This window comes from Motacilla alba, chromosome 1, assembly GCF_015832195.1.
Source record: "Motacilla alba alba isolate MOTALB_02 chromosome 1, Motacilla_alba_V1.0_pri, whole genome shotgun sequence".
Lineage (NCBI taxonomy): Eukaryota > Metazoa > Chordata > Aves > Passeriformes > Motacillidae > Motacilla > Motacilla alba.
Genome location: NC_052016.1, coordinates 71,251,463 through 71,268,702, shown reverse-complemented (window position 1 = coordinate 71,268,702; position 17,240 = coordinate 71,251,463). Strand labels below are relative to the sequence as shown.

Below are 17,240 nucleotides of genomic sequence, written 5' to 3'. Positions count from 1 at the left end.
TGCTATGTCAAACACAAGTTCTACTTTTTTGTACTTGATCAATAAGATTAGAATGTCCCCATCCTCTGCCATCCATTCCTCATCTCTACACCAGAGTTTGTGTTGCTATTTTTATTTGGCATTTTCAAGTACCATAACTATTACTTATATCCGTAATTTCACAAATTACAGTTGTCAGAACATTCTAGGCACCTATTTGACTTTGTTGTAGCAGGAACAAAGGAGCCAGACCAGTTTCATGTGTCTTTGGTTTGATATAATTTGGTTGTTACTATGTTAAAAAAATATTGGCTGGCTGACCACCTGGTCGGAAAACAGGGAAAAAAAAGTGTTGTTACTACGCTTGAACTGTCCTATTTTCAGCACAGGAGTTTGCTATCCATTATCACCATCTGAGATGGTGTTTCTCTTGTGGGTGTAAAGTCATGCTTCACCTAGATGAGCTTCATGGAATCTGCTGCAATAGGTGATTAAAGGAAAATGATTCCTGATTGTTTTCCTGAATTTTAAACTTGGCCCAGGTTCAAAAACCCCATTGAGTCTAATTGTTCTGAACTATATATTGAAGTTGCTTTGACACAGGTAAAATTATATTGCCTTAACTGAATTCACCTTTCAGTTCTGGGTTTTACATAACAATGAGGTGATATTTCCTGATTAAAAATAGGGACTGAATTTTTTTCAGGACCTGAAGAAGACCCCTATTCCTCCCCACCAAATGCTTGTTCATGATTGAATGTCAAATATTTTAAATGTAAATTTTGGCCAAGTGTTGGGACCTGAACCATAACCTTACCTCATGCTTATATAATCCCACGTATGTTGTAGTGTAATTAAAATTGTAATTATTTGTTATCATTAGTCCCAGTGTTGTAACAACTATAAAACTCATTACTCAAAACAACTTGAATCTGTCTTTAGGTAAAAAGAATTCAAACCTGGATTTTTGTTGCATGAGCAAGTAGATAAACATGAGCATAGTCTAAGCATGTTGGATTTTCTTCTGAAATAAGAGTTCCTGTATCTACTCTTGTGTGGTGACAAGAAATTCAGTGAACAATCAGTGAGGGGCTCAGTGCTGGATCTGGACCATGCATCACAGCCTGTGATGAGTGCTTCTGGTGGAGAGTCTGTGTACCTTGCCCAAGCCATCTGTGCATGGTGTGTTGGTGCGGATTCAGTGGCAAACTCCAAGCTGGACCAGCCAGGAGTAGGAGGCCCCAAGTCTGGGTGGAGGTATGTGGCAGGCAGTGGGTCAATGCTGGAATTTGGGGAGGACCCATGAGTGTGGCCTGCCTGTGGGACAAGTGTGTGAGTGCTGCAGTGGGCAGTGAGCCCCCAGTGAGACCAGCTGGTGAGCTGGGGATCTGTGGGGTCGGTAAGGGGGACTGGGGTGTGGGCAGGGGTTCTGGGCAGGCAGAGGGCCTGTGCTGGTGCTAGGTGCTTGTGAACCTGGAGAGTGAGGGGTGTGTGTGGCACTTGTGACTTTCTGTCTGTGACAGCCCAAGAGGAGGAGGGAATGTGTCCCTGTGAGACTGTGCCTGGTGTGAGTCCTGAATGGGGGGGCTGCTGGGGCTAGAGCCTTATCTGAGGCTGTGTAGCCACAGCTGTGGCCAAATCAGTGTCCATGTGTGTGTCTGTGTTACACACTCAGTCTTGGTACTGCAGCAGCTTTCCCAGCCTAGAAATCCCAGGCTGGGCTCCAACACCCAGGCAGGAGGGGTCTGGACCAGGCAGTGGAGGCAGTGACCTCATATCACATTAGTTGACACTTTTAAGCTCTCAGTACATTGAGGACAGTCTTTCTTTTCAATTACTGATATGCCCAAGCTTAAACATTTGCTTTGAGTCTTTTTTTGCAGAACGCTTGTTCCCCTCATTGTTTTGATACCACAACTTAATCTAAAGTTTCTTTATGGACTGCATGTTGTCCATCCATCATCTCTGGAACTGGGTCACTGTTTACACAACCCTTAGATTTTTTTATAACCCTTTGTAATGATTTGTGGATTCCTTAGTGGGCAGCTGTTGTGGGTGAGAATGGAAACTTCAGAGAAAATTTATTAGAGAAGCCCTGCTGTTGAGTCATGGGGTGCAAAAAGGCACCCCCCCCCCCCCATGCTTTCTAAACTTCTCAGAGAGGAATTTAGCTGTCACTGGATCCAGTCTTTACCCCAGACTTTATCAATGGTTTAAGTAACTTTGTCCCACAGGATTAATGATGGCAAATCAGATACATTTATATAAAGATGAATTAATTTATTATTTAGATGACAACTGATTAGACAAAATATCTTAATCAGATTTATTTACTACAGAATGTAAAAGCTATAACTACTAGCAGTATATACATAAAATCTATTACATAGAGCTAGCAAAAAAGAAACCATTATTAAGTAAAGATTGATATAACTCACCACAACAGTGCTCATGGGCAGATCTCTTTCACTCAGCCACAAGGAGTATCCTTGAAGGGGTTTCCCCACTTCAAGGGAGAAAACTTCATACACTCTAAGAAGGAATACGTGAGAGGAGCCCAACTGTGTGAAAGTGGACTGGACTTTACAGTGTATAGTGATTGACTGTCAGTCCAGGTCTCCTTAGCAGATTATCTGTCAAATATTTGCCTCACTATCAGGATCTTCATTTGGAGTTGGTGAGCCAGACTGCTTTTAGCATAATTCAATGGTAAAATCAGCACATGACACCACCTCTCAGCCCACCACTGATAGCTCTGATAGCTTGCAAAATAGGACATTATGTGAGTTGACCACATTCCAAAGCAGATCATCCTGCTACAGTGGCTCAAAAAGGCAAGACAATATACTTTTCTCTCATAGTTTAAAATATGAATTTAAAAATTAATAGCAAAGAAGTTGCCAGTATAAGTGTTAGGCTTGGGTCATTTTACTGGCTAACTGGTCCCCATTACTGTCAGTATAGAGTGAGAGCAGATTTTGGCTAATATGAGGAATTTTTGTTACACAAGATCAGTACTTTTACTATATAGCTCATGAAATAGGACATTTTTGTAGGTATATATTTTTCTGTTTATTTAGGTGATTAATTAGTAATAGGCATTTTATTATTTTGCAGATCCTAAAACTTAATTTGTCATCTCCTCCCCTATTTTAGGGCTTAATTTTATGAGTCATTCATGTCTTCTTATAGAGTCTTTTAGGTTTAAAACAAATAAAAGCAATCTCTTTTCCTCAGATCATAGTGTTACCTGGGGAGGGGATGGGGGTAGGGAGATGCACCAGCACAGTTTGCCACTTGCTGACTTTGCTAGTGACATAAATCCTTAGTTTATGGATCAGATCTCAAATTTTATCTTTCTGAAAGTTCTTGCAGAAAGAGAAGATTTTAAGTTGTATAGTTAGCTACATTCCTATTGTGCTTATATTGAAGGTGAAGAAATTGTTCAGGGTAGTGGTTCCAGAACCAAAAAGTTGTAAGAAAAAAGTAACAAAGTGTGAGCTGAAGTTTTTCTTAGTGACATATACAGAGTTAGATTTTCTGTTGATGTAATGAATACATCCAATGACTCAGAGGATCTATTTGGTTTTCTACAGCTGGATTCTAATTCTAAAGCTAGAAAAGGAACTTAAAAGCAAAATACTAATTATAAAATCACAGCCAAGAGCAAATAGTATTACATTTATTTCTGTACTGAATAACACAGTAATCTAAAGTTGACTTAATCAACTATATCCACCCAAGGGAGATGAATAAAAAGAAACCTGGTAGATTTTATTGATCATCATATAAAATGGTAGCAATTACCATTAACAAATAGTCTTTAAAAAGCAAACATACAGTTAGTACTGTTAACTTGAGGTTTTTCTCATTAAAAGAAAAATTAAAAAAGGAAGGGGAAAAAAAGGGAAAGTTGGGGCCTGATGCTGTTTCAGGATGGATACAGGACACCTGATGCTGACTACTTTAAAAAATGTTAACTAGTGAAAGATACCTGTTGTAATATTTTCCAAATGCTTCCTTCTATTTAGGCTCTGTAGAAATCTTGAATCATTAGCTTAGATATACCCCATCAATTTCAAATTACTAATATTGATAAGAAATAACGATTAAACTAAACAGCTGCTATGCTTGAAAAAAACTTTTTGAATCTACTTTATCCTAAATTAATCTAGCAAACCAGACCACTGAAGCTGCTGAATTTTTTTTTTTTTTTTTTTTGTGGGAAGATGTGCTTAATTTAATCACTCTCTTGAGGTACTCTTATACTAGTTGCTTCCGATCCTTCAAAGATGCAGTATTTTGATCCATGAAGACCTGTAATATTCCTTTCATGAATCCAGCAGTCATGGTTGCTAAACAATTTGTAGCGGTGCTATCAGCTCCGAAGCTCTTGGGGAATCACTGTATCATTCTGTGGCCACAATTCAAAAGTCAGATTATTTCTTCAGATGAGAGAGGTTCAAAATCAATAACAGTTAACTAATCCAAGTGTACACTGAAGGTTTGGGTATTTTTCTTTTGAAATGGCTATAGGTTTATTTTTTTTAAGAAGTTCAATAAAATGTGTAATTCTGCCTCTCAGTCCCTGTGGGTTTTTTTGTAAAAACTCTGTGCTGTTTCATTTTTATTTCCCTTACCAAATTGATAAGTGTTTATTCTGTCATTGCATTTTGTGATTCTCTGCTGACCACTGTGAATTCACACATATATTATCAATCCTAATTATCCATTTTAGGTACATGACTGCTATTGGTTAGATATAGTCAGATATTTATTCATGCTACTATTCCTGAAAGATGACAACCATTTTTATGGGTTTGTTTAGCTTGGTGGATGTCTTTTTTTTCCAGTTTGAATAATGATTATACAGTTTTTAACCTCAGAAATATATACTTATTACATTTTTGAATGCCATTTGCTTTTCATAACATAGTTTCTAACAGTTTCTGTTTCTCAGAGAGAGGTTTTTTAATAGATAATGCTTTGAAAATTATGAGAAATATAACTAATTTTCCACTGATCAATTTCTTAGAAGAAGTTTACTTCACGGATGAACGCATATAGACCTTTGAAATTTGGCTCTCCCATCTGCCAATTTTGCAACTAAAAGCAAGCCAGGAAAAAAAAAAAAAAGATAAACCAAACCACAAACAAAACGCAAGCAAACACTATAATAGCAATTGCTTCATAAGCATTGCCAGGGATCTATTTGTATGTCAAAAGTTAAAAAAAAAATAAATCAAGAGAACTGAAAAGAAGAGCACTAATCAGTGTGTCCTGTGCTCTTCTTTGTAGTCCCAGCGCCGTGTTACATTTCACCTCCCCGATGGCTCCCAGGAAAGCTGCAGTGACAGTGGTCTGGGAGACCACGAGCCCGTGGGTGGTGGAACCCTGATCTCACACCCTCTCCCTCTGGTTCAGCCGCAGGACGAATTCTATGACCAGGCTTCACCGGACAAGAGGACTGAAGCTGATGGCAATTCTGACCCCAACTCGGGTGAGTCACCATCACAGCTCTGCTTATCTGAGTTACTTTGCTCACTTGGTACTTTCTTTTTCATCCCTTTGAGCTTTGCAATGGCAGAGATGTTTTTAAGCACGTGCATGGATATTTGTTCATATTAGCTCATAAGGATTGTTTGGAAATAATGTAGTTTGCCTGAAGTGCCTCATGTTGTAATTTGACTGTGGAAAGAAAAGCATATCCAGTAGAATAAAGGGTTTTGTACTAATTGCACGGTAAGTAATAACAGCGGGGGAGAAGGATGTCCTACAAGGTAGCAAGTTTTTCCCGATCTTTGCAGTGCTGTAGCTATTTAGCTTTAGACTTTGTTTTAGGAAGGTCATTCTAAATATCAATTTAAGTTCAAGGACATGGAGGTTACACTGTCTTTTAGACTAACAAAGAAGTCAGTAAATCAGTGAAGCACTGAAAAATTGAAAGAACTCAAATTTCTTAACAGCCTTACAATTCTCCCTTTTAACATTAAGAATCACAGGGTTTCTTTGTTAACTTGGAATGGCATGAGATATTGGAACTGCCAGATACAGGTTTTCATGCAAATATTAAGTATGAACTATTTGATTTAGGAATTTCTGCCTTTCTCTTCTGTCCTCCTCTATAATACATTTACATTATTGCTGTGTTTTTGTGAGAGCACTAAAAACTGAAGCAAGATTTTAACCAATAGGGTGACTAGTATTTTGACATTGCAATGTGGAATGTGGAGACTTAGATATACTGAAAACAGGGAGGGGGAAATAGCACTGCTCTTAAGTTTCTTGGTTTTTTTTGTCTAGAATATGAGACAAAGGTTAAAAATCTATCTGTGCTCTTGGAAGGTAATTGAACCTGAGTCCTCTTGCATCCCAGGAGTATAGAAATAAGAAATAGTTTCTGTCTTTGGCATTTCTCCCTTTTGTATAGATGATTAAATTGTCACTGGGCCTGGACAAACCAGGAGAGAAGGTGGCCTTGGGATCTGATGAGCAATACTAAGGTCCATCTCCTCATTTGGGCAGAGCTGGATCTGAATGATGACATTTACATCATGGCAGATGACAACATGAACTGTGGAATACTGACTTTGGAAATATTTTTCTCATATGTATATAGGAAGACCAAGAGGTTGTGTTGGATGAAACTCTACAAAGAAACAATTTGAAATGTTTTACTGAGTGTTGCATTCTGGTTTCATTTCCTCTATTTTCCTTTTACTTTTTTTTTTTTTTTTTCTCCTCCCCTGGATATAACACCTGCATTTTCTTCTCTCTACCAAAACAGAAATGTTTTTGCAACTATGCTGTTAAACCTTGATCTGTACAAATACAAAGAATGATAAAAGAATAGCAACTATGAATGGATTGACTCTGGAGCAAGAATGTATGTCTGCTTAAGCAAGCAAGGAGCTTAAGTGGAATTAGCTGGTTAATTCTCTGACCACGTATGAGACTTGTGAAAGATTTAACAACATCAGAGAGGAGTTTTTTAAGGCAGCATTGTATGTTGGCAGTGTCACATTGGCTTCACAGACTCTGAATTGTACATCCCTTCAAAAGGCAGCATAAAAGTCCTCCAGGAGAGTTAGAAAAAAGGGCTTAGTAAACTTCATAGCAAGTTATTAAAAGTGCAGTTTTGGAAATTTTGTGTTAAACACACTGTGCAAGCACAGTATATTAATCATGATCATCTATTCATGCCTAATATAGACACTAATAGAAGATTAGTCAGAATGAGTAAGTGTTCTTAAAAGCTATATGAAAAGTTTTAATATGTTTGTGGTTACACCTAATTTAGTCTTAGGGATGCTAAATTTGTGTCAAATTTATGAAAATCTTACCATCAAGCTATACTAAGTACTAGTGAAGTGTTGAAGTATAAGTGTTTTGCTTTTTACCAGATATAGAAAGAGTACACTCTGTATCTCATCAAAACTCACAAAATAAAAAAAAGGAATTATATGGTGAGTACTGTGACAGAAATTCTCCTAGAAAAATCTAGGCCAGGATGGGAGTCATGTTGTTCATTAGATGGCTTTAACTTCTGTATTGTATTCAGTATCAAGCTATTGCCTAAGCACTGTATCAAAAGTTATTTTACTACTGTAGGCACAAGTTTTAATGAGATGTGAAATAAGGTTTAAAGCAGTTTATGGTTACTGAAGATCCTGTGTCAATTTTCAGAAGAGAAAATAGCTGTCTGGTATTGACAAAAGTTACTTTGTGGTTATTTACATGTGTTTATGGTTAAAATATGTAGTATCATTTGAACATTGTATTCCTTGACATTCCTAAGCTGAATTTCTAGTTCTATGGCAGTGAAAAGTTCCCTAGTTGTATTTAACTGTAGAGGTAGCTTTGTTTCAGTGGCTGTTTAAGGGATTTCTGGTTATGAAAATACTTGGGACATGCTAAGGTGAAAGATACAACTATAAAGTAAGGAAAAAAGCCCTAGTGGAGAGTTATAGTATTATGATGTACTGCTAGCAGTTTTGGATGATAAGTGTTGCATAACAATATTTTTATTCTAAATGCTTCAACTGAGGAGAGAGATCAGTGTTTTTGGGAATGTTTGCAAATAACCTCTACATCAAAAATACAGATTTGTTAGACTGTATTTTTATGAAAGTTCATTCTAAGTAAAACTTTGCTTCAGCTCATGAGAATGTGATGTTAATCTTGGTAGTGAAGTCCTTGCCTCATGCTGAGAGCAATTTTGGTTAATGACTTTAATGCTCGCTGAATTGTGTGGGTTATTACTGTACACTGCAAAGTTACGTGAATAAAAATACAGCCATTGTTTCTCAAAATAATGTTGCTATTTTAATTATATTTGAAGAGTGACCAGGCTCAGGTCTTCAAAGCCTGAAATCTGGGGGGAGGGGGGGGGGGGGGGGAATGTGGTAAAAGTCTTGTTAAATTTTTACACAAAGGTATGAGAAACCTTACTGCCATATTTTCTTGCAGTCGTTAGCTTCTACAGAGACACAAGAACTACAATTACATGATTTAATGAAATAAACACACACAGTGAGAGTACATTCATCTAGCTAATCTGAAAAAAGAAATGTCTCACACTGGGTGAAACTGAAATGAAGAGAAAAGCCAAATATTAGCACTGCCAGTCTCACGCTGCCACTGTCACTATGAGAGAAAGTCAACAAGATAGAAATAGGAAGTCTTTCATAATGAGATGTAGGTCCAAGTTTGGTTTACATCACTGAAACCTGTCTTATTTAGGTCTTTTATTTTGAGGGTTCTATTCATTTTGCTAAGATATATTTTGCATTTCCCTATTATTAATTGATCAGTATTATTAATGGTCAGAGGAGTTTGATGTTAACCTGTCAATTGCAACTCCTTATAGTTCACCTTTGTCTCATTTGCAGCTTCATACACTTGATTCCTATAAAAAGGAATAGATCTATCATCTGATACAAACTCTTTACCTTTTGGCATATCAGATAAGAATTTAGAAAACATTCCAATATCTTTAGGATGTAAAAAAAAAAAAAAAAAAAGTCAATGTAAAATTGAATTTACTTATACTACTTTAAGACATCTTTCATTGCCAAAATTCCTGCTTTCTAATGGTTTTAAATGTGCACATCAGGAAGTGTACTTTTAACACAAACATCTTTATCATCAGTTGCATTAAAACTGTACAGCTGTCTGATCCATTTTAATGTGAATTATTTTTTCAGGTACTGCTAAAAAAACCCTGTGCTTTTGTTCTCCAGCAGTTGGGTGCAGACTGTTAGTTTTCATTACTATAAGTGTGGCTTTCATCAGTGTGAAAAAACAATCCACCTTGTTAGTGAAAAATTCTTCTTTCACTGTGGTTTAGTAGAGGCTGTCAGGGACTTAAATTTGGACTGGAATTGTTAACGTATCTAAGAGGCGCATGCAGCAGAGCTGTGCAATAGGACTGTATGAAGTAAAAATGTGCCTCCTAGTGTAAGGAAGGGGAAAAATGCATTTTCACGAAAAAGCTTGATAAATCACATTTTGATAGCTGCAAGCTGTGGATGTGATTCATTTTTCTTCAAAGAGATAAAGAGGAATAGCATATATTTAGTGGAGTGTTAGAACTGCTCTAGGGAGAAAGCCTACTGCACACTGTGGATGAATCTATGCAATAGTTCCAACGGTTTAGAACCAGACAGAAATATAATATTTATGTCTTCTGATAGATGTTTACGAAGCTAAGTAGATGTTTGCCTAATTTCTACACCTCATTAATAAGTAGTATCAATATGTATCAACAAAGTAATAGCTTCATAAAAACATGGAGCTGTAGCAAAAATTGTAACACACCCACCAGTTTCAAGATCATGTTTTTATTTAGCAAAACTAAATAGAACATTCTATTATGTCCTATGTTACTTCCAAAGCAATTCCATATTCTTGGAATTAATGTCATAATGCTGCCTTTCAGGAATAATGTTTGTGGATAGCTTTTTTATTTCCAATGCAATAAAAACTGTGTGGTTAAATTTGGCTGATAAATACCTGAGTTCACACTTTTTAATAAACCTATTGCTATGGCAGTTTAGTCAAGTAATGTCAGGGGTGTTAAATGGTCTCTAATTCCAGTAATAAGTAGAACTATCTCTGCAGCAGTGGCTTAATTATGATTAAAGTTCAGAGTAATGGCAAGACTGCCTTGTATTACACTTGGTCATATGATAGCGTCCCATGTGGAGAGGCTAAGCCTCTCCTGCAAAGACCTTTGGTTTCACAGTGTCACTATCATTACACCCACTGGGTGATGATGGTTTAACCTTGAGGGCATACCCTTTGCTTGATCCTGTCTTTCATTTTGCTGCCTCCAAAGTTTCTTCTTTGGCAATACTGGAGTAGTCCATAGCTAAACAGCCTAAGGTGTAGAAAGAAATGCTACTGTATTAATGCCTAGATCTAGATAATTTGCTGTTATTCTTGTGTTTTCATAATATGAGACTGTGAGAACTAAAATAGGAACATTTGCCTTTGAGTCATATCCTCCATTTCATTAAACACAAGTTCATACCTCACACAGAATCTAACAATGTCGCATTTAGCTACAGGCAAGCAGGAGTAAGAAAAACTGAAGTCAGGTTGGTGATTTAGCCTACAGAAGAGCTATTAAATAGTCTGAAGTCTGAATTCAATCTTAGCCAGTGCACTTATGACTTTAAAAAGATAAATAAAATCTGAGAGGCATAAGAAGATTGCTATCTCTTCACATCTCTTTGATGCCTCATTACAGTTAGGATTTAAAAATTGTCTTGGTTCAGAAAAGCCACTGTGCTACATCTGTTCCTATTCTACTCTCTTTTCCTCCATACACCAAAGCTAATTGGAGTGTAAATCAGGAGGCCATAACCACTGCATTAGCAGTAGGAGGGGAACTTGTCTCATTGCTTCTCCAAGAGGAACAGATCACTTTCCAAAACTTCCTAGCAGCTGCTGCCTGAGAAGAGCACTTGCAGGTCCTCAGCAGTGAGATGAAAAGGCCACATGAGGCAGGGGGACTGTGACAAAGGTTAGAGCATTAAAGGAAGGGGAAGCTTGCACATGAGATGAAAACTGCTGCCTTTGGCTGCCATCACTGATGATACCAAGGACAGTTTAAAACCTCAGATGCTTTTGCAAGGTTAAAACAAGGCACTTAAGGAATTAAGAGTAATTTTTCTCCTGTAAGTAGTTTCTGCTCACAAGGCTTTTGTCCATATCACAGCAAGCCCAGATCTGTAGCAGACATTCGCAGACTTTTTTAAGTTTCAAAGTGATACCATTATCCAGTCAAATCTCTACTATAGCACAGTTCTTAGTGTTTCACGCAATTTCCTTAAATCAAATAGAGGTTCTAAAATATTCCAGTGATAAAATAGTCCAGTGATTTATTTCCACTGGGGTTTGATTACATGTTTTATATGGGTGTTCATGGCAAGGTTGTGGGGGGGGGGGGGGGGGGGCTTCAGAGGGTGCCTCTTTGAGAAGACACCAGAGGCTGCCCCCCAGTTTGACAGAGCCAGTTCTCAGTGGCTCTAAAACAGAGGAGTAAGAAAAATGTGACAGAAACAAACCTGCAGACAGTAAGGTCAATGACGAAGGAGGTAGAGAGCATGCTTCAGACATCAAATAGATTCCTCTCAGCTTGTGGGGAAGGTGGTGTCCCCAGCAGCCTGTGGAGGACCCCACCCTAAAACAGGTAGGTATGCCCTCCCTGAAGGAGGTTGCAGTCCAGGAAGGGCACATGCAGGGGAACTGTGGCCCCTGGGGAGCCCCCTCTGGAGCAGTCTTGTCTTGAAGGCTCACACGCTGCCGAAGGGACCCATGTATTGCTGGGAAAGGACCCCACGTTGGCCAGGCAAAGAGTATGATGAGGAAGTAGCAGCAGATACAAAGTTTCCCCGGCCGACTGCAACTCCTTTTTATATCCCTCAACACCACTTAGCGGCAGGGGCAAGGTGGGGAGAAGTCAGAAGAGTATGGTATGAAAAAAAAATTTGAGCCTGGGAAGAAGGAAGGGCTGGTAGTGGGAAAGGTTTTTAGTTTTGTTTTTCTTGTTTCTCACAATCCTACTCCAGTTTTTATGGATGATAAATTTATCTTCCCCAGTCTGAGTCAGTTCTGCTAGTGATGGTAACTGGTGAGTGATCTCCCTGTCCTTATCTCAACCCATGAGCTTTTTCATCTCATTTTCTTCCCGTCTTGCTGAGAAGGGGGAGTGATAGAGCAGCTTGGTGAGCACCTGGCAGCAGCCAAGGTTAACTCACCAGAATATTAAAGCTAGTGTTGTATTCTCAGTCTGAAAGCATTTATTTTCAGTTTCTATCTCTTGTCTGTGTGACTGTACCACCCTTTGTCAATGTGAAGTCTGACTTCCAGAAGTGCAAGTATATTTTGAGGCCCAAGGGACATTTTCTGACTGGTACAGCATCCAGCACAGTACAGATCAGAAATCCTAGCCAATAACCTAAAAAAAAGCATGTGTCTTCTGCTGGTATCTACAGCATATGTTACACAGTGATTTCTTGATTTAATGATCTTCAGTGACAGAGGAAACAGTACTACATTGCTTACTGACTTCAACTGAATCAGGTTTTTATTTGATAAAAGAGGTTTTTGGTGTCCATAGTTCAGATGGAGTGCTCAAGTCTTCTTGAATCTGTATTATACAGGTAAATTAGTAGTAGTATTTTGAATGTTGCAACATTTTGTTCTTAAGCACTTTTTTCCTCTCTGTATGTTAATACTGGTCCAATATATGTCCAGTATTATATATACATATATTCAGAATGGGAAAAAAAAGACATAAATCTTCTAAATTGCAGACTTTTAAAATCAATTTTTCTCTTTATCCATCATTGTTTTGATCTGGGTGGGGTTTTTTTCTGCCTCATGAACATGATGTTTAACAACACTTTTTAGCAATAGGACAGCAACAGATTTTTCTATTTAAAGACTTTCCATAGGAAATTAAAGTCAAAAGCACAACTGAACACATATATCTTTAATCATAATGAAATATATTTGAAAGTTTTTTTTAGCATTCTAGGTGCTCTATCACCTAACTTTGTTTGACATAATTCACCTTTCAAAAGTGTAATAGTGTGATTATGGCAGAAATATTTGTTTGATATTTTTGAGGCTGCTGTTTCTGAAATTCAGTGGAAGTTATGGTTGTGACTTCAGTCACAACAATAGGAAGTTACTGTTGTGACAACAGTGACTCGTTACCTTGATTTTACAACTAATTTTCCAGTGTTACATATTCTTTTACTAATGGAGTCTTAGTAGTGCAACTCCTATTCTCAATGGCAAGTTGACAAAAAGAGGATTATATTTTTGACACTAAAGTGTTGAATTTAGCATGACATTGTTAATGTCAGCCTTTAAATGGTTACAAATTTTAAGTAGAATTAGAATTTAATTGATGGCTGCAACGAGAGAATTAACTTAATGCAGAAAGAATAACTTCATTGCACCCCACCCAGGATTTGGCCTGACAACTAGAAAACAGCTTTGCAGTGAGAGAACTGGGAGTCCTGGTGGATAGCAAATTTGCCATGAGCCAGAAAGACACCCTTGAAGAAAAGAAATCAGTCTCCTGAACTGCAATAGAAAAGGTGCTGCCAGCAAGCTGATAGGAAAGTTCCTTTCTCTCTACTCAGCACTGGTGAGACACAATTGAAGTGCCAAGTCCAGTGCTGGTTTTCCAGTGTGGAAGGGAAATGGAAATATGGACTGAGTCCAGAAAAGGGCCACAAAGATTATTAAGGTATTAGAGCATCTGTCACATGGGGAGGTGCTGAGAGAACTGTGACTGTTCATCCTGGAGAGGGGAAAGGCTTAGGAAGGATCTAATTAATGTGTGCGAATACTTGATGTGGTGCAGGAAGGAGAGTAGAGAGAGATCCAGACTTTTCTCAGTAGCGTACCAAATTAAAGAAGGGACACTGGGCACAAACTGAAATACAGAGATATTTTCTTTAAACATAAGGAAAAAAAACCAGAAACCCACAGCATTCTCTTGCTATTGGAACAATAGAACTCTGCACCATGTTTCCCAGAGAGATTGTGAAATCTTCATGGATATTGTGGAAATCAAACAAGATATTTCTCCAACAGTCGAGGTAACTCCTTGAGTTGGGCAGGAAGGTGTGACTAAACCCTGTCCAGACTTCTCTTTCAAGTGTAACCATTCTATGATTCTGAACTTCTATAAATTAATTAAATTTGTCTTGCATAGACTGTGCAATACTGTGAAGAAAAAAAAAAAAAAAGGAAAGAAAAATCTGTATTCTCTAAGGTAAATCAAGTATAAACTTGTAAATTTATGGTAGGGTATCTGATGTAGTAGTACACTCAGTACAGAAATCAAGACAAATATGTCTATCCAAGTTAGTCGTTTCTTCTCTGATTTAAGTCCTGAGGTAAAATCTGAAATGGATCAAGTAAATCTTGCAAAGAAATGCCTTTATCCCACTATAGGTTATGAATGAAGGCTGTAGAAAGGAATTAAGTAATATCCCCGTTATTTCCAGAAATTAATGATGAACTCAGCTTCATATTAGATGCTCTGAATTTGGATGATTACATGCAAAAATCTAAATCTTTATCCTAAGCCTCTAAGCTCCCTTTTAAATTTATTGAGCACAGAAACTTTCATTTAAACTAGGAACTTAGACCAGGTTTGCTAAATTTCACTCTAGAGTCCATTCACCAATTTCTGTTGAGTGTAATAGGAGCTCAAACACAAAATTTACACAAAGACATTTTGTATTAAATTTAGCTCTGCAATTTACATGCATAGGACTCAAATAATTTGTTATAAATTGGCATTTGGTTCTTGTTAATTGCACTCCCTTCTTTCCTGTTTGTCTGAACAGCTTGGGTACCCCAGGATATTTCTTACCTGGCACTGCTGATGGTCAGACAGTAGAAGCAGGGTTTAGGTTGAGATTCATTCAAAAATGTATGAGTGCAGGTGCCATGTGTGTAACCTCATGATGTATCTGTGACTCATTCAGATGTGGGTTGGAGATAGATGTGAATCAGTCTGAGATCCAGGTGTAGTCAGTGGAGATCCAGGTGTAATCAGTGGAGACATTAATTATCATAATTGAGACTAGAGACCAAGACAGTTGTGTTTGATGAATGTGTAGTAGATGCCTCTAATGTGAGAGGCATAGTTTTCCAAACTATATTGGCTGGATTGACCTTGTGTATGGAAGAAGCTCTACACAAGAGAGACCTAAATTTAGCTGATTCCCACAAATCCAACTATTTGTGTGAGATGAATCTTAGCTGTTCTTGTTACTAAGGGAATACTCGTATCTTTTGGTAGATTTATAAGTTTCTCTTATTTGCACATAACATTTTTCAAACGAGAAGGGCATTTTTAATTTTCATGCCTCATTTTTAAAGTACTAATTAAATAAAAATACCAATTCCATACCTTCCTTTTCTTCTTCTTTTTTTTTTTTTTTTTTTTTTGGTATAACTGAAATGAAAACATCTTACCTTTTAAAAGCACAATTCTAAGGAAGGATTTCTAAAAGTAAAGTAATTTCTGTTCTCTAATCAGTTTTCCTTTCTCCAAACAATCACCAAATATTGTCTGGGTAGTATTATAATTTTGAAAATTAGCATGTCTTGAAATGCAAATGATGCATTTTGACTCTCTTTTTAAGAATATATGTATGGTACGTTCATAGAATCCAGGAATTCCTTTCTTTAAGCAAATATCTTAGTAAGCTTCACTTTCTGGAAAGGAAATCTAATATTTTGAAGAAAAAGTGTGCTATCTTAAGAAATAACCTTATGCAAAAGTGTCTTCAGGTTTGACCTAGACTTGTCCAGAAACTAGGTGTTCATTTTATTATACTTATCTAATGGATTCATCTTTTCCTTTTGTCAGATCTTTTTTTTTTTTTCCTAAGGAGAAATCCATGCATAAGAAGGAAGGTACTCTGAATAAAATTTGAAAATAATATTATATAGATAATGAATATTCTGTTTTCTTTCAAATATTTGCCTTTGCAAGGAATGTTATGTGGTTTTGCACATGCACTTGCTCTGTTTGTCTTCAACAGGAGGAGAAGGGGGAGGAAATATTAATTAAGTAGATGAGGAAAAAATAAGGAATAATATTTGCAGTCTAAAACCCATGAAAGTAAACCTTCGAGAAATAATTTCTTAGTGTAATGTTTTATCCCCTTTCATACCAATCCAGGTAAATACATGTTGAGATAAGTAGGGAGAAGGAAAATAATGGTAGAATACTTACCTTTTTTCACTGTGCACTGCGTGTTAAATGTCTTCATTCTGTGGTTGCAAGGTAAAGGCCTGTGTGCTACTGAGAATCCATCTAGACATGGTAGCAACATAAGCAACTAAACTTAGGGCATATTTACCTGTGGCAAGGAAAGAAAAATATATAAAAAACCTTTTCCAAAACATTTAAAAACTTTGGAGTTTATTCCCACCTTGAAACAAAAAAAAATAGATTAAGACATAAATCAATCTCTTACTGTTCAGGACAGTTTGAAAATTTTGCAGCTTTGGTAAAAATCTTTTCAATATAATTTCTATGCTACATCAGCACAGAACCCATTCCCCCCCCCCCAAAAAAAAAAAAAAGGAAAAAACACAAACAAAACAAACAAACAAACAAAACACCAAAAAAGTTATTTAGTAACATCTGGACACCTTTGGAGAAAAGTAGAAAAGAAATTTCTTGTGTATTCCTGTATATATATATTTTATACCTTTATCTGTATTTGTAGCTCCACAATGAATTATTACACAGCACAGTAAGAACAGATCTGGATGTGAAGATCCAGAACTGGTGCTGAGAATACAGAGTTTACTGTGTATACTTCCATGGCAGTTGCTTTGGACTTTTGTGGTCCATGGGCTGAATGCCCATTCGTTACTGAATTTATTTCATTCTATTCCAAAGGAATCCTATCCTTGTGCTCCAAAAGGTCTTCACAAGTATGTCAAGTCGAGGCGATTAGGAGATTCATGTCAGAAGTACACTCCTGCAAGTTAATGCTGTCTTACTATTTAGTAAAAAATATTTCTATCTACATGAAACAACTCACCTATTATTTTAAACAAATCCGCACTATTGAAGTGTCATCTAAATACTTCATGCTCAAATTTTCCCAGCATATGCATGGTGATTTTTAAGTTCTTCTCTCTGAAAACCACACAAAAATGTAATTTGCAATACAAAACTTGAAATTAAATTCTATGTGTCT

The 17,240-nt window shown here is 37.1% G+C and overlaps 1 protein-coding gene across 8 annotated transcripts in view; it reads left to right on the top strand.

Annotated features, from left to right (window-relative positions):
* Positions 1 to 17,240, top strand: part of PCDH9 (protocadherin 9) — a 674,946-nt gene that overhangs the window by 430,983 nt on the left and 226,723 nt on the right. For 3 of the 8 annotated variants that reach the window (XM_038148013.1, XM_038147992.1, XM_038148003.1), the window contains one exon: positions 5,278 to 5,479. The exons of 1 other annotated variant lie outside the window; for it this stretch is intronic. In XM_038148013.1, the coding sequence (XP_038003941.1) occupies positions 5,278 to 5,479 (202 nt within the window). Of the gene's footprint in view, positions 1 to 5,277; positions 5,480 to 6,409; positions 8,325 to 17,240 lie in introns of those variants that run through there. 4 more of the 8 variants (XM_038148031.1, XM_038148022.1, XM_038148058.1 and 1 more) reach the window with 3 other exon arrangements.